This window comes from Dama dama, chromosome 12, assembly GCF_033118175.1.
Source record: "Dama dama isolate Ldn47 chromosome 12, ASM3311817v1, whole genome shotgun sequence".
Classification (NCBI taxonomy): domain Eukaryota; kingdom Metazoa; phylum Chordata; class Mammalia; order Artiodactyla; family Cervidae; genus Dama; species Dama dama.
The window spans coordinates 76,263,764-76,282,562 of record NC_083692.1 but is presented as its reverse complement, the minus strand read 5'-3'; the positions used below and the strand labels follow the sequence as shown (position 1 = coordinate 76,282,562).

The 18,799-nt window shown below is 38.9% G+C and overlaps 2 gene segments (V, D, J or C); both read right to left on the bottom strand.

Annotated features, from left to right (window-relative positions):
• Positions 1-772: 772 nt before the first annotated feature.
• On the bottom strand, positions 773-1,689 carry LOC133066927 (T cell receptor alpha variable 26-1-like). The segment is given in 2 exon segments: positions 773-1,152; positions 1,591-1,689. Coding segments are annotated over 2 exon segments (420 nt in total).
• A 3,178-nt stretch (positions 1,690-4,867) lies between these two features.
• Positions 4,868-5,661, bottom strand: LOC133066925 (T cell receptor delta variable 1-like). The segment is given in 2 exon segments: positions 4,868-5,391; positions 5,598-5,661. Coding segments are annotated over 2 exon segments (573 nt in total).
• Positions 5,662-18,799: the final 13,138 nt, after the last annotated feature.

Genomic DNA, 18,799 nt, shown 5'->3' with positions numbered 1-18,799 from the left:
AAAAATAAAAAATAAAAAGAAAAGTAAAAAATAAAAAATAAATAAAATAAAGTCATTTAAAAAAAAATAAAATGCAGAGTAGCAAAAAAAAAAAAAAAAGAAAGAAACAGGATGATATGATATACATTAAACTGTCAGAAAAGGACAGTGGGAGGAATCACCCTCATTTACAGCTATTAGCCTTCACTTTTGCTCTGCCTGAGACTTTTATAATGAGATGGATCTATTTGCTGCTTAGAGAATATAAAAAATGATGAAAACGCTTTATAGAGGCAGAACTTCTAGACAGATTAAAAAGAAATATTCACTTAGTTTTTGTTTCCTTAAAAAAATTTTTATCATAAACATGCGTGTTCTAGAGTAGTAACAAAATAACATTTTAGATTTTCCTCTGAGTAAGATCAATTTGCAAGTGAAACAACTGTAATAATATGCGTTTCTGAGTGTGGATTTGTCCTGGGTCCAAATGAAAGAAGGCTTTGGAACAGGAGAATTATTTATGTTTTCCTTATCTTTTCATCTTTAACACACTGAAACCAACATTTTATTAACACGAGGAGGAGCCATGACAAATTATTAATACCTCTTAACTTTATTCCTGTGTTAAAATTATGATTCTTAATTGCCTTATCATTCACAGCCACATCAACCAGTGACACACTTCTTCCTTGTCCTCTTTCTCTTCTTTTCTTTATCCATCTTCTTCCCTTTCCCTTCCCTTCATTTTCCTCATCTCTTTCCTAATCTCTTCTGACTCTCCTTCCAGATGACTCTAGATTTGCTCTTGTGACTGCTCCCCCTCTGTGCCCCCCCTTCTTCCCACCAGAGATACTGCACAGGTGCAGCCCCGTCTGTCCCCGTGTGTCCCTCTCAGGACACAGTCGTACACAGCGGTGTCTCTCAGGGTGACCTGGGGCAGGACCAAGGTGCTGGACTTTCTGTCTGAAGCTATGGTCAGAGAGGCCAGGCTGTTGTTCACTGTGTCTCGTAAGCCACAAATGACGTACTGTGGACTCTGATTAGGATTTTGCTGATACCAATGTATGTAGTCATCTCCACTGATAGTAGAGTGGTTACAAGGCAGGTTTACATCCTCTCCTTCAGCACAATCCATGGAGCTGGGCTGAGTGGTTGTAGCATCATTCACAGTCCCTAAATGGTCCAGAAAATAAAATTATCCCCTGACAACAAATCAGTGTAATCCTGTGGATGAAGGGCACGACACTCCCCAAACTGTCTGGACCTACCCCCTACTCCAGTGTTTTTATCTATGTCCTGAAAAATATCATTGATGCTTATTATACAGGGACCAAAGACACATGGCAAGAATCTGAGAACTCTATAGGCTTTATCCCATGGGTCCTTGGCTCAGTAACCCCAGAGATTTCTTCCAACCTGCTTACTGCTAAGGTCTCTTCTGGGATCATGGCTATGGATTAACCTGTCATGTAGAAGTTTGCACTCCCTAGCAAATGCATAGATCTGTTCTCAGTTGCATTGCTATAATGCTGAATAAAACACAGGGACAGGAGTAGGGAGCAAATGCTCCCTTGGCCTCAAAGTCAATCCTTGTAGACACAGAACACTTACCCAAGGTCAGAAAAACAGTCACTCCAATCACCAGCCTCATATTTCAAGGACAAACCAGGATTGTGGGCTCAGGGCTCACACTTGTGTCTGCTCCTGGGCTTTTCTCCAGAGAACAGAAACAACTGCTGCTGTTAGAGACCTACAACCAGTGCACGTGTCTGTTGCGGTGTGTTGTTGCCAGGATCTGTCAGCCAATGATCAAGCAGTTCCTCGTCTAGGTCTTCCTTCCCTGTTTTAGTCACATCCCCCAAAGAAGGAGAGACATCCCCAGCTCACAGCGTGCCGACTGCTATCCCTTGTGTCGTTTAAAGTCTGGCTCTGGAAAAGGAACATCAATCACAGTGGTGTGTCTATCCAGAACCTGTGTTTTATCATTTCTTCTTCAGAGAAATTTTCTGATATGCCGTGAAGCTTGTTTAATCCCAGAAAGCTTTACTGAGCTCTATAATGTAAAGAGATGAAAATTCCCATCCACGTTCTAGCAAATGTATGTGAGATTTCAAAGTAGGCTGTGGTTGTTCCTAGGGACAGGAAATATTAGTAACATTGAGACAAAAGGCTGAACGTCTTGAGCTCAGACATTGGAGCTCAGTGTCCTGAAAAGGTCCTTGGAATCATGCATCTGTCTCCATCTAGGCAGACATTTCTCAAGACATCACTTCTTGATATAGTAACTGATGACACAGATGGTATTCTCTTCGTCCTCCTTGAACAATTGTCCTTAAAGGCCCTCTCTGCCCACGTTTGTAGGTGCTCTGCACCAAGGATGCAGACACTGAGAGAGAAAACAGAAGGGAAAGCAAACTCTCTGGGGTGGAGAAGGGTGGAGGTGGATGATCCTGGCAGAGAAAGAGGAGTGAAGAGAAAAGAGCATAAGGAATAAGGAAGGGAAGAGTTAACCAAGGGTGGGAAATGGGAAAGCAGTGTTTAGGGAGGTAAATGGAAAATGTTAGGCTATAAGGCTATGATTCCCTGAATCCTTGACCACATGCACTCAACAAAGGATTATAAAATCAGTTTATCTAAAGACAATGAAAATCTGTCATTGTTTTTCACTTTTCTGTGGAACATCGATGGAAAACATGTTTCCTTTCCTTTATAGCCAGAAAGGACCACTGTTTCCAAATGAAGCAGCCCCCTCTTGTGACTGAACAAACAAACTGCAGAGCTAAACTCCCACCAGAAGTCAGCCTTTTGAAAAGTTGCTCAGATAGAAGGGTAAATATCCCTGGTGGCTCAGCTGGTAAAGAATCCACCTGCAATGTAGGCAATGGGGGTTCGATCCCTGGATCAGGAATATCCTCTGGTAAAGGAAATGGCTACCCACTCCAGTATTCTTGCCTGGAAAGTCCCACTGTTAGAGGAGCCTGGCGGGTTACAGTCCAAGGGGTTGAGAAGAGTTGAACACAACAGAGACTAAACAAGAGCAACAATGCATGTCCTCTACAAAAATCTTAACATTAATGAAAGAAATTAGAGAGGACATAAATAAAGAGGCTATGGATCCAGAGACTCCATACATTAAGATGTCAATTGTCCCAAATCAATGTTGATTTGTCAACACAATCCCAAGCAAATTACCTCAGTCTCTTGTGATAGAAGCTATTGTATAACTTATGTGGAAGTGCAAAAACCTAGAATAAGCCTTGAATAAGACAAACAAACATCTCTTGCATTTCCAGATTTCAAAATGTGTATGAAGCCCCAGTAATTAAGATAGAATGGTCTGTTGGTATGAGGATAAAATAGTCAGTAAACAGAATCAAGTCCAAAAAGAAGTCATAATGCATGTGTTATCAATTTTTTTTTTTTTCTCTAAAGGTGCCTATGCAGCTCCATGGGGCTTCCCCCTGTGGCTTAGCTGGTAAAGAATCCACCTGCAATGTGGGAGACCTGGGTTCAATCCCTGGGTTGGGAAGATCCCCTGGAGAAGGGGAAGGCTACCCACTCCAGTATTCTGGCCTGGAGAATTCCATGGACTGTATAGTCTATGGGGTTGCAAAGAGCTGGACAAGACTGAGTTACTTTCACTTTCATTTTTAAAGATGCTTATGCAGCTCCATGGGGGGAAAGTTGGTCTTTCTAGGATAATAGCTAGAATAATTGGCTATTTGTATTTTTTGGAAGTACCAGTGTTTTGTAGCTTTCTGTGTATAAGTTCTGTACATGTTTTCTTAGATTTATGCCTAAGGATTTAGGGTCTTTCTTGAGCCATTGTAAATTGTATTATATTATTAATTTAGATGTCCACATGTTTATTGCTAGTATATAGAAATGCATTTGATTTTGTGTTTACCTTATATATCCTGAGACCTTCCAAACCTGCTTACTAGTTGTGGGAGTCTTGGAGGGTATATCCTTTGGGATTTTCTACATAGATAGAAAATAGTGGTAATTTGACTGCCTTTCTGGCTTATAAGGTTGATCATATATTTACTTTCTTTACTGCCCTGGTTACAATGTCCAGCACTGTGCTGAAGGAGAGTGATTAAAGCGGATATTCTCCCTTTGTTCCCTTCCTCAGGGAAAAATATAGATTCTTTTACCAGTAAACATGCTAAGAGCTGTTGAGGAACTTCTCCATTACTCCTGTGTTTCTTAGAGTTTTCACCATGGTTGACTATTGGATTTTGGCAAATGTTTTTTCTACATTGCTGCTGATGAACTAGCTCATCTTATTGTTAACTCACAACTCCTCCACTTCCCGTTAGATGTCCTCCTCATCTTCTTTGTCTTGGGCCATGTATGCGTGTAGCATGATGGCAAATGACAGCCACTTCTCTTCAAGGTCACTCACTATTGTGAGACTGAAGGAGGTGAGGGACAGACAAGTCTTTGTGGATTCCAAGTATCCTCACAGTTTAAGTATGACTTTATGTGTCACAGTTTGTCCATGCTTTCGTCCTCACCAAACTTTCCTTTACAAACGTTACTCTAAGCTCACTTAAAGTGAATTCAGGCTCAATATCAGATATAAAAATAACAGCTTTGTACAGACTTGTCCACCAGTTCTAGCCATTACCTGAGTTCTAGTCCTTATAACTAATCTCTTATTCTACGTCACTCATGGTTCTGCTTTTCTGATTGTGCCCTGACACAAAGTCTAAGAGGAAGTGACTAAGCAAATGGTTTTGATGGTGATTCCATACAACTAGACCCAGGTTTGTGATGAAGTAAAACTGCCAGTTTAAAGTATTATGGGGCAAGTTTTCAAATTTAGACAACTTTACACATGTTCTGTACAGTAGATTTAAAGTCAAAAATTCAAGAGAATATATTAATAAAAAGTTATTCTGGACACCTGTTTCCAAATAACATAGAAGGTGCCTTTAACTAGAACTAAATCTTCTGATCCAGACCACAACTTAAGTAACCACAGGACTGTCATTTCTTGTCTGGGGTCTGCAGGTGTGCATTTCAGCTGGGGTCTTGCAGCAGGGGGGCTCTCTCTTACTAAGCTCCGGGGTTTTTGGACAGCTTTTCCTATTACTTTAAGCACTGTGAGCTCACGGAGAGCACAGAAGTACTTTGCAGAGTCTTCCAATTGTAAGGCTGAAATGGTGAGGCTGATAGATTTGTCCGCTTTCTTAAAGTTTACAGAGTATCGGTCGTTCCTTGCATTTGTGACATCCGAACCCTGACGAATAACGTAAGCCATCTGTCCACTGGGAAGTTGCTTGTACCAAAAAAGGTAGTAAGCGGTCCAACTTGTTTCATACAGACAGTTCAGGGTGACTGACTGCCCCACTTGGCTGGATACATCTGGCTAGTCTTGAGTAACTTTCTGGGCCACACCAGATCCTGTGGGGAAAAAACCAGAAAACAAATGAAGCAGTGAATAAAATAGTGTAGGAGTTATTTAGGATCCAAAGACAAAAAATTGAAATCATAAGATTCTTGCTTTTCTCCATCTTTCCTTTCTTCCCCAAGTCCCTGTGAAGCACCACGTGCCTGTGGGCAGTCCTTTCACCCTAAACACCCGCACCCACGTTTGAGAGCATCCCTACCAGAGAAGGTGAAGGCCAGGAACACCCAGAGCAGACTGGAGAGCAGCATGAGGCATGGATTTCCCTGAACAAATGTGCTGAGTTCTGCCTCAAGCTGAGAGTGCAGTGTCTTTGAGTGCCTGGCAGTACATATACATACTCCCCGGTACCTGTGTGACTCCCCCCAACAGGAAGTGAGGTTTGTCATGTTCATAGACCACGTGGTCTGTGCATGCATGGGAAAAAGTCTGGCTCACCACAAACCTTTACTTTGTCTGCTTGTCTTTTTCAGGTCGTTAAATTAGGCAGATCCTGAAAGAAGGCATGAAAAAAGCAATCAGTATTAAAATTTGAGCTGAGGCGAACTGAATATTAGACAAGTTGACATACATTGATAATTATTCAGCAAAATAGTTTGGCCATCCTTTTTAAGATATAATTTACTATAGCCTATGAAACTTTCAGTAATCTACTAACAGGTCATTCATTTAGCCTATACTTTTCTCCATCCAGAATCTACTGACTCTTTTAAAAACTTGCAGATCTTAGGCTTCTTGGTGAGTGGAAATTTTATTCAAAATCATTAATGTATTTCTGTCTTTGTATTGAGTTTTGTGACTCTATTTAGGTTTTTCAATAAATAAAATTACTTCACCATGAAATGACAAAAATAATCAATCCATATGACTTTCAGAGTCTAGTCAGTTTTAAATTTTGAATGAAATTATACAAGAATAAAATATTCTTTTGAACTTTGAAATTGAGTCTTATTTATTACACTCTGAGGAAGACCAGGATATTCAGTCCTGTTCCCTCCACAAGCAGAATTACATTTATCAGACCACGTGTCCTGGAATTGTCCTGATGTCACATTTTCTATGTCAGTGGTCCAACGAGTTCAGTCTCATGTGTTAGTGGCTCATTATTTTTCTCTTTGTAAAAATTCAAGATAAGTATGCCAGACCTTTCTGTGACATAATGCTGTAAAGTTCTCCTACAAAACTTGATATCTACAGGTTTTAAACACTTTTTTGTTGTTGTTCAGTCACTAAGTCACATCCAAACTTTGTGACCCCATGGACTGCAGCACCCCAGGCTACACTGTACTTCGGTATCTCCCAAAGTAGCTCTAATTCATGTCCATTGAGTCAATGATGCTATCTATCCTCCAGCTACCTCATCCTCTGCTGCTCCTTTCTACTTTTGCCTTCAATCTTTCCCAGCATCAGGGTTTTTTCCAAGAGTCGGCTCTTCATATCACATGGCCAAAGTATTGGAGCTTCAACTTCAGCATCAGTCCTTCCAGTGAATATTCATGGTTGATTTCTGTTAGGACTGACTGGTTTATCTTCCTTGCAGTCCAAGGGACTCTAAAGAGCTTTCTCCAGCACCACAATTGAAAAGCATCAATTCTTCAGCATTCAGCCTTATGTATGGTCCAACTGTCACACCACACATTACAACTGGAAAAACCATACCTTTGATTATACAGACCTTTTTTGGAAAAGTGATGTGCCTGCTTTTTAATAGGCCATCTTAAGCTTCCCAGGAGGCACAGGTGTTTAAGAACCTGCCTGCAGATGCAGGAGACATAAGAGATGTGGGTTCGATCGCTGGGTCAGGAAGATTGCCTGGAGGAAGGATGGCAAACCACTCCAATATTCTTGCCTGGGGAATCTCATGAACAGAGGCGCCTGGAGGGCTACGGTTCACAGGGATGCAGAGCCGGACACTACTGAAGCAATTAGCCCACCTGCAGGTTTGTCATATTTTCTCTTCCAAGGAGCAAGCATCTTTTAATTTCATGGCTTCAGTCACCATCCATAGGGATTTTGGAGCCCACAAAAATGAAATCTGTCACTACTTCTACTTTTCCCCCTTCTATTTGCCATGAAGTGATGGGACCAGATGCCATGATCTTAGATTTTTGAATGTTGAGTTTCAAGACAGCTTTTTCACTCTCCTTTTTCACATTCATCAAGAAGCCCTTTAGTTCCTCTTCACTTTCTCCCATTAGAGTGGTATCATCTGCATATCTGAGGTTTTTGATATTTCTCCCAGCAATCTTGATTCCAGCTTGTGATTCATCCAGCCCAGCATTTCACATGTTATACTCTGCATATAAGTTAAATAGGAGGACTGGCAATACAGCCTTGATGTACTCCTTTCCCAATTTGGAACCAGTAGGTTGTTCCATGTCCGGTTTTAACTGTTACTTCTTGACCTGCATACAGGTTTCTCAGAAGACAAGTAAGGTGGGTTGATATTTCCATCTCCTTAAGAATTTTCCAGTTTGTTGTTATCCACACAACGTTTTCAGTGTAGTCAATGAAACATAAGTAGATGTTGTACTGGAATTCTTTTGCTTTCTCCATGATCCCATGGATGTTGGCAATTTGATCTCGGGCTCCTCTGCCTCCTTGAAACCCAGTTTATACATCTGGAAGTTCTTGGTTCATGTACTGCTGAAGACTAGCTGAAGGATTTTAAGCATAATCTTACTAGCATGTGAAATGAACACAATTGCATAACAATTTGAACAATCTTTGGTATTGCCCTTCTTGGGACTGGAATGAAATCTGACCTTTTCCAATCCTGTTCAAACACTTAGTATATGTCAATACCACAGAACTTGATGATTGAAGTTTTGTATACTGTGCATGATCATGAAGTATGTATCTCTGAACTTCCACTTGGTTTCATCATTTTAATAGATGAATTAATTTAAAAGAACCAAAAGCAAACAAACAAGTAGAAAAGGGAGTATAGACACAGTCTCCAAAACAGTGCCAGTTCTTAGAATTTAAGGTCACAAGAACTCATTAATGAGTGATGCAGGGAGGAGAGTTTATATGAGGTTGAACCATCTATTCTTCTGTCCCATTTGAACTCTGAGTGACAGGCAGCAGATGTCCTGGTTTCTAATTATTTACAAGATGCAGGGGAGACCATAAATGCCCAGAGCAGTCTGGGGAACACCAAGATAATACGTATATTATATGTATCAGTATATTATATTTATCACATGTTTTTATATCCACCTTTTTATGCATAGTTGTGAAATTGATCACATTTGTAAATTCTTATTACCACCACTAAAATTAAGATACAGAACCATTCTATCATCCTAAAGAACTTTAGGTTGCTTTGCCAACCATCACACCTCTGCAACCCTTGAAATCTGCTGATGCCTTGGTTTCCAGTTATTTGTAACCAGGCAGAACAGACCACAAAGGCCCACAACAGCCTGGGGAGCAGCTTGATATTCTAAAATATATATGATAATATAATAATTACATATATATACCAGGAAATTGATATTGCTAAAATTTTATTAAAATACAAATCATGATCTGGTACCTCAGTTTTATATGCACTCTTTGGTTTTGATGCATAGCTCTGTGAAACTTTATCACATGTATAGGCTCCTGTTACCACCATTAAAATCATGACATAGAATTTTTCCATCTCTCTGAAGAAACCCTCTTTGCACACACTCCAGAGGCCTGCAATTCTTTACAATCCAGGTCACTACTGATCTCCTTTCATCTCTGTATTTTGTCCTGTTGAGTATGTTGTGTAAGTAGAATCACACTATGTATGCAATCATAATAATCCAGTAAGTGTAACCATACACCATGTAGCCTCTGAGACTGATTTTGTTTTACTCAGCATAACATCCTGAGATCCATCTAGACTACTGCATATATCAATAATCTTTTCCTTTTAATCACTACAGACTGTCCCCAACTTAATTAGGATAATTCAATTTAGGATTTTTGACTTTACAGTAGTGAGAAAGTGGTATGCATTCAGTAGAAACCATACTTGGAATATTGAAATTTTATCTTTTCCTGGGCTAGCAACATGCAGTATGATATTTTCTGGTAAATCTGGGCAGCAGCAGTGAGCTGAACTCCTGGCCAGCCTTAAAATCATGAGTGTCAACAACCGACACATTTACAGCCATTTCATACCCATATAACCATTTTGATTTTCACTTTCAGTACAGTACTCAACACATTCATAAGATTTTCATCATTTTATTATAAAATAGACTGTGTGAGAAAATTTTTTTTTCCCAACTGTAGGCTAATGTAATTGTTGGCCACATTTAAGGGAAGCTACCGCTGCCCTGATAGCTGAGTTGGTAAAGAATTTGCTGCAATGCAGGACACCCTGGTTTGATTCCTGGGTTGAGAAGTTCCTCTGGAGAAGGGATAGGCTACCCATTCCAGTATTCTTGGGCTTCCCTTGTGGCTCAGCTGGTAAAGAATCCACCTGCAATGCAGGAGACCTGTGTTGAATCCCTGGGTTGGGAAGATGCCCTGGAGAAGGGAAAGGCTACCCACTCCAGTAGTCTGGCCTGCAGAATTCCATGGACAGTCCATGGGGTTGCAAAGAGTCGGACACGACTGAGTGACTTTCACTTTCAAGGGAAGCTAGATTAAATATATTAGATGGATTTTCTTTTTTATTTTATTTTTACTGAAATATAGTTTCTTTACAATGTTAGTTTCTGCAGTGCAGCAAAGAGAATGAGTTACACATGTATACATTTATCTTCACTCTTTTTTAGATTTCCTTCCCATATGAAATTAATTTTTGACTTACTATTGTTTCAACTTAAAATGAGTATTGCAAAATAACCCTATTGAAGTTGAGAAAGATGTATAAATAGTATTTCATTGTGGGAATGCACTATAGGATATTTATCTGTTCATTCAGTGAAGATCACTGGTTAATTTCCAGTACTAATGTACATATTTTTGTGTGAACATAAAGTTTTCATTTCTCAAGCAGAAATACCCAGGAGTGTGTTTGCTGGGTTGTTCAGTAAGTGAATATTTAAGTTTATGTGAAACTCTTGGATTGTTTCCTAGAATGACTGGGCCATTCACCCACCAGCAATGCATGAGTGATCCAATTTCTCTGCTTCCTTGCCAGAACTTGGTATTGTCAGTAATTTTAATTTTAGCCCTTATGATAGATGTGAAGTGGTTTCTTTTTGTAATTTTAATTTGGATTTCCCCAATATAATTTTAGGGGTATATTCTTTGGATTTTCTACATAGATGATCATGTTACCAGCAAATAGTGGCAGTTTCACTTTTTCTTTCAACTCTATAAGATTGTTACATCTACTTTCTTTATTGCACTGACTCCAACACCTAGCACTATATGGAAGGAGTGACGAGAAAGGACACTCTGGTTTTGTTCTCTTTATTAGAGAAAATCATAGTCTTTTACTAGTAAGAATACCATTAGGTATTGAGGAGATTCACCATTATTCTTGTGTTGTTCAGAGTTTCCACCATAACTAACTACTGAATTTTTGGAAATCTGTTTTTTCTGACTAGGTTAATATGATGATATGATTTTTCTTTTCTGCCCTGTTCATATGGTAAATTCCATCCATTGATTTTCAATATTAAAGTGTCTTGCACCCTTGGAAGAAATTACGTTTGTGCTCAGTATACTATTCATTTTATATACCAATGAACTTTACTTGCTAAAATATTTTTAGAAATTTGTGTCTATCTTCAAGATAAAAGATATTTCCCTGTAGTTTTTGGTTCTTAATGGTCTTTGTCTGATTTGGGTATCAGGGTAATATTAGCCTCATAAAATGAGTGAAGAATTATTTTCTTTCTATTGTCTGCAAGAAATTGTGCATAATTCAATGTTTGACAGAATTCTTCAGTGACACTGAGTCTGGGGATTTTTTTTAAATTAAAACTTCAATTTCTTCATAGACATCATGACTTCAGCTTTGTCTGGCCCCTGCTCTGAGGAGAGATGAGGAGGAGAGACCCCGGAGCCCACAGTGAGGTTTGGGGACAGACAGAAGGTGCTTCCAGAGCACTGTCCCCTTGCCCAGAAGTAGGTTCCTACGTCTGAGAGCTGGGCAGCAGCGAGGTGCAGGGAGCTGTCCTGTCTGGACTCTCCACACTGATCTGTCCGTCTCTGTTCCGTCTTTACTTCTCCACCCTTAGCTAATATCATCAAGAGGACAGGACTTCCCCCAGAGCTCTGCTGATACCACTGTAAACTGTAAAATGTGCTTGAGGAATTGCAGTATGTGGTGAAGTTCTCTCCTTCTTGCAGAAGAAAGAATTCAGGAAAATGCTTTATCTGTTGTTTATTCATTTCTGTTCAGAAAAGCAATGAGAAGTAACAGAGAAATTCTGATTAGATGTTTATTCTCTCAGCTGTCATGGTCTCTCTCATTCTTCTTGTGTATTTTCTCCTTCTTTCCATGTCTCTCTCCCTAATTCCCTCTACCTCCCACATTTTAGTTTTTATGTTTTTCTCAACATCCTGCTCTCAGTCAGAAAATCCCACTCCTACAGTTGCCTGCAGATAAGATTCCTCTGTGCTAAATTTTCTGGGAGCAATCAGGGAAACCCCAAACTCAGGTGATATTTGCAGCCATAAGATCAACCCTGGTGCTAACAGTAGCATCTCCCTTTTCTTTCTCTTCAGAAACAGTTGCTGCTTCTGCCTGCTCCTAAAGGGGTTTCCCTTGTATCAGCTTCTTCCAGACCTATAGAAACCTGGTCTATACTGCCTTTTGGAAAGAAAATAGAAAGGAGTGACTACAATTTGAGACAGCCAACCAGACTTACTACCTTATTACCCATCCATCTTCCCCATGGATTGTCTCTGTTTGCAGATGCTGCCCCACTGTGACTGGATCAAAAATTGCTGATCCAGTAATACCTGGTAAACAGTGGTTACTCAAACATTTGCTGAATGATAAATAAATATGTATGTTTGCATATGGAAGAATTTGAATGCAAATGTCCCAAAGAGCAATTTAGAAGTGCCCTTCCATGAAAGTAAACAGTCAGGAGTTGCTTGTAGCTATTTAGAAATGCTACCTTTTGAAAACTGTGTTAGCCCCAGTAGCCCTAGTTCTCCCATAACAAATCATCACAAATTCGATGGCTCCAGAAAACAAGAATCGGTTCCCTGCAACCTGGAGGGCAGAAGTCTGACGATAAGGTGTCAGCAGGAACATACTCCTTCCAAATGTTTCTGGAGAGACTCCTTCCTGCCTCTTCTGGCTTCTGGTGGTTCCAGGTGCTCCTTTGCTAGTGACTGTACACCTCCAGCCTCCTCCTCCATCGAGAAGACCTCACGAGGCCTTCTCACCTGTGTGTCTCTTAAAAGGACATTTGTCACTGGATTGAGGGCCCACCAAGATATTCCTGTATGAGTGGATTTTGATATCCTTTGATTAATTGCATTTGAAAAGATTCTTTGTTAAATATAAGTTCACATTCAGAGTTTCCGTGGGTTAGGATGTGAATGTATCTTTCCGGACCCAACCTCCAACCCACTATAGGGTCCTTAATGTCTTTGAAGTGTTGCCATGTAATTATACAAACAGTAGAAATCTCAAAACTTCTTTAAAGTCAAAAGTAAATCTGAATCTGAATTACTTTATATATAGAAACAGAAAGAGAAGCAGGTTTAGGATGTAACGGCAAAGGAAAAGTCCGTGAGTTAACAAAGCTCTTTGAAATGCACATCATTGGGATAACCTTTCCTTTTCAGGCATGTTGGATTTGAACCTCCAAATGAAGACAAATCTAGCAATTCTATGTTGCTGAAGGCTCCACTCCCACCCTAAAAGAGCAAGGGGTCTGGAGCAGCACTTGGGGATGCTTTAAAAGTTTTCTGGTCTTCATGCAGATCAGGAGCCCTGCCACAGTTTACACAGAAGGATGTAAACCAAGACAGAACAGTCACCCCCTGGAGAAGGCCGCGCTTTCCCAACTCACAGCATCGTATTTGCTGCAGCCTATCTCCGGGGCTTGTGCTGTGAGGGAGATATTTGATAAATGAAAAGAAGTGAACCTGACCGTGCTTGGTTTTGTGAACTAAAAAGAATCTCTTCATGCCTCATAGGAAACAGTTTGAATGAATATAAATATAAGATGGCCCTCAGTAGCAAATATTCCTGCCAAACCATCTTAGGAGGGGAGCAGATCTAAGAATATTTATAATTAAATGTTAGCAATGTTATCCTCTGAGATTTCACATAAGAAGTAATGTTGCTTGAACTGGGCTGTAAAGGTTGAATACATATATGTGTTTTGAACAAGAACTTGGGGAAAACCATTCTGACCGAAGAGGACAGCATCTGCAAAGGTTCAGATTAAGGAAAGAGCTTAATACCAGCAAAAATGGTTTTATTTTAAAGTGGCTGATGTACGTTTAGAGTATGTGGCAGAAAAGGGTGAATGAGAAAACTAGAAGTAACTCAGGGAAAAATTGTACATTGCTTTGTAATTCTTAATATAAAATTTGATCTTTACAATTTCTAATGATTCCTCATTATCCAAAGATGAGCAGGAAGCAATCTAATTGTATGTGTATATATATATATATATATGTATATATATATGTTATTGTTGTTCAGTCGCTAAGTCATGTCCAACTCTTTGTGACCCAATGGACTATAGCCTACCAGGCTCCTCTGCCCTTGGAATTATCCAGGCAAGAATACTGGAATGGTAGCCATTCCCTTCTCCAGGGTGTCTTCCTGACCTAGGGATCAAACACAGCTCTCCTGAATTGTGGGCAGATTCTTTACCATCTGACCATCACAGAAGCCCAATATGATATTAAACTGGTGGGTTATTTGGAAATCTGCAAAATGAGCACAGGACCAGATAATTGATCAGCTTCATATACCTGGAAATTACTAAGTAAGAAACTCAAATGCCCATAAGAGAGTGTGATTGCTGAGTTGTGAGGTAAGTGAATATTTAAGTTTATGTGGAACTGCTAAACTGTCTTCCAGAATGACTGCACCATTTGCCCACCAGTAATGTGTGAGTGGTCCAGCTTCTCTACATTGCCAGAACTTGGTTATCATGAGTAATTTTCATCTTAGCCATTAAGCAAGATGTGGAATGGTATCTCATTGTGGCTTTAATTTGCATTTCCTTGATGGCTAATGATGTTGAACATCTGTTTATATGCTTATTTCCCTAACACATAGCTCTTTCATGATATGTTTGGATGAACCATTTTCCAATTGGACTACTTGTTTTCTTCCTACTGAGTTTAGACAGTCCATTGTTTTCTGAACACCATCTTTTGATGAAAATACATTGTGAAAATATTTCCTGCCATTCTGTGGCTTGTCTTTTTCATTCTCTTAATAGTATCTTTCACAGAGCAAGCATTTTTACTTTTGATGAAATATTTCATTTTTTATTGATTGTGCTTTAACGTCATGACAAAAATCCTTTTGTCTAACACTTGGTCCTGAAGATTTTTTTTTTCAAAAAGATTTAGAGTTTTAGATTTTACACTTAGATATACAGTCCATTTTGAGATTCTCCTCAAATTTTTGCATAAGGTGTGAGATTTAGGCCAAGATTCACTAATTTGCCTAGGAATATCCAATTGTCCCTAAATCATTTGTTCATATGACTATCATTACTCCATTGAATTGTTATTGCACACTTGCCAAAAAATCAAATTTCTCCACTTTCCCACATCCCCACTTGGGATGAGTCTATAGCATTATCTTGTTAATAATTTTTATTTTCCGTTTGTATTCATTTTTATTGAACTTTTTATCTTGTATTGGAGTATAGCCAATTCACAATGCTGTGATAGTTTCAGGTTGACAGCAGAGGGACTCTATCTTTTTAACATTGTAACATCTGTACAATATTTTACTTTTTCATTCTTTATATTTCTAATTTGTGTTTTCTCTTTTTCACCAAGCTAATTCTACCTATGAATATACAGTTTATTAATCATTTTAGCAAATTTAACTTTGTATCTCATGGGTATTTCTATCATTTTCCTTCTGTTTTACCAATTTGACATTTTTATTAGTTTCTTATTTCAGTTTATATTAGTTGTAATTTGTTCTTCTATCTTTTTTGTTGAAAGCTTAGATAATTGTTTTGCAGAATTTTTCTTTAGAAATGTAAGTATTTAAAAAGATGAACTCCTTTTATGTAAAATATTACCTATGAAATTGAAAGTGAAATTAGTTTAATCGTGTCTGACTCTTTGAGACCCCATGGCCTATACAGTTCATGGAATTCTCGAGGACAGAGTACTGAAGTGGGTAGCCTTTCTCTTCTCCAGGGGATCTTCCCAACTCAGGGATTGAACCCAGGTCTCCCGTATTGCAGGCAGATTCTTTACCAGAATCTATTATGAGATATTACCTGTATCTCATAATATTTATATGTATATGTTCTCACTATATTTTCTTTCAAAATATTTTTTAACAGCCAAGTAATTACTTCTTTAACCTATGGGTTAGTTTAAAACTTAATGCCTAAATTCCAAATATTTGGGAGTTTCTAAAGATATCTTTTTGCTATTGATTTTATAAGTCAATTTCACTACTGATCAAAGAATACATTCTGTATAATTTCAATTTTCTTAAATATATTAAGCCTTCTCATGTGCAAATAAATTGTGTGTGTGCATGTGTATTTAATCTACACAACAGGGAGTGGCTGGAGCCTCAACTGCAGATCTGGGTCCAGGCTGCAGGTGTGCCCGGGGAGCACTCGGCACTTGCTGCAGAAGTAGGTGCTGAGTCTCCAGGCTGGGAAGCTGTGACGTGCAGTGAGAGCTGTTCAGCACTGTACTGAGGAAAACTGTTAATCTTCCTTTTTATTCACAACCAAATGGATGGCTATCAAGAATGCAGGGCCTTTACCAGGGTATTGCTGATACCATGGGAAGTAGTCAAATTCACTCTTCTCATAAGTACAGTTCTGAATGGAATTCTCTCCTTCCTGGACTGTCCATGATTGAGGCCTCTGTTTGAGACTGAGAGCAAAGACAAGAGTCTATTTTTGCATGGGTGTGGTTGTGAAGAGGATGCTGTTCCCATCACTAATTGGATGTGTTTTAGATGAAAAAGAATTAGGAGCAACTTCAAGAGAGAGAAAGCTATTATAAATGTTCAGTTTTTAGTTAAGGCCATGTGGAAGGAATTTTCAGAGGCTATTGCTTCCTTAACTAACATGGAGTGCAAAGATAATCATTCCAAAGCTCCTTTATAAATGTTCTCCTCTCTCTTCCATTTCACCAGCCTTTGAAATCCAAAGATAAGATGAACTCCCTTTTCTGTTTTTACAGCAAACGGGAACCACGCACTAGATTCTGAGATAATGTTAAGGATAAAGATGTTGGCTAATAAATCTCACTGACTGCACAGAATGCCACAGTGTTTCAAGAGCTCTTAAATGCTTCCCTGGTAGCTCAGTTGGCAAAGAATCTCTCTGCAATTCAGGAGACCCTGGTTCAATTCCTGGGTCGGGAAGATCCGCTGGCGAAGGGATGGACTATCCACTCCAGTGTTCTTGGGCTTCCCTTGTGGCTCAGCTGGTAAAGAATCCTCCTGCAATGAGGGAGACCTGAGTTTGAAACCTGGGTTAGGAAGATCTTCTGGAGAAGGGAAAGGCTACCCATTTCAGTACTCTGACCCAGAGAACTCCATGAACTGTATAGCCCATGGGGTCTCAAAGAGTCGGACACAAGTGAGGGACTTTCACTTTCACCTTAATGTTTAGGTGAAAGGCTATGACAGGTACTGTTCATTGCCTACAAGTAAATTTACTTCTTCATCCTTACCAGAATCTCTATGTTCTGTTTTTCAGCAATGTTTCTAGATAAAAATGCATACCTTCCCCAGACTTTCATAGCTTGAGATCAGCTTGAACTCTGTTCTAATCAGTAAGATGTAAGCATCCTGAGCGATTTATCACCCTTTCCTAGTCACTAAACTTTTCTACTTTTCCTAATAATGCCAAATGTCATTGGGTTAGTACCTTCCTAATACATGAGTGCATGTGTGTTAAGTCACTTCAGTCATGAAGCGACTGTATGGACTTTTTCTGACCCTGTGGACTGTAGCCTGCCAGGCTCCTCTGTCCATGGGATTCTCCAGGCAAGAATACTGGGGTGGGTTGCCATGCCCTCTCCAGGGGATCTTCCCGACCCGACCCAGGGATCGAACCTGAGGCTCCTGCGGCTCCTGCATTGCAGGCGGATTCTTTACCGCTGAGTCACCAGGGGAGTCCTGATACGACATACCAAACGTCAAAAGTCACATTTGTATCCCCAAGAGATGAAAAGACCAATAACACATTTCTCCTCTATGGTCTGTTAATAGAAGCTTTACCGCTGGTCGGAAGTCATGCTTGTTTCACAAATCTGTTCTTACTTAAATATTTCAGGAGCATAAAAGGAAGACTAGAATGAAAGCACCTGAAATTTCAGTTTTAGTTCATTGTTACCTTATAATTAGTAGGAGGTAATCATGTATCATTTTATTTTTCATTGGGGTATTATGTTCATATAGGAAAATGTAATATAAGGTTACAGCCTGGTAAATTTTCACATAACCAACACTCTTTTAACCAGCACTCAGATCAAGAAACAGAGCATTACCAGCCCTATAGTGTTCTCGTTATGATATTGCCTGGCATATAACAGTATTCTGATTTCTGCCAGTGTAAATTAGCTATGTCAGCTTATGTATCCTATAGGAATGACATGTTTACTGACTATCTGAATATCTTCTGTTGTCAAAAACCTACTTCAGACTTTTGTCTTTGCTATCAATTTGCTTGTTTTCTTGTTGATTTGAAAGAGATATTTGTAAATCAAAATGATCCCTTTGATGATATATGTGATAAATAATGTTTGATAATATATTATTTTTTATAATCAATATTAAATTTGCTAAGATAATATTGCAAATATATTCACTAGTTATTCTTTAATAGATTTTCTAATTATCCTTTTAACTCTTGAAATAATTTTAATGTAGATCAGTTTTTTTTTAACGAAGGGTAGATGGTTTACAATGTTGTGCCCATCTCTACTGTCCAGAAAAGTGACAAAACATGAATGTATATATGAATATAGATTAGTTTCGATGCTTAGTGATATTTGTGTCCTGTTTAAGAAATGTGTATCTAATACAAAGTAATGAACAAGTTCTGAACTTTTTCTATTAACTTCATGCATTTTTCTTACATTCAGATCTGCATTCTGACTGCTAATTATAAATCCTTTATCCTTGGCACATGGATGGAAATGTTTTCCAATTTTTAGTGTAATACTTTTCCAGTATTAATTTTATCACAAAATTTTACTTTGTCACCCTCTCCATCTGTCATATCATTCTCCTTTATTTCAGGTTTTCTTCTATTTTAAAAT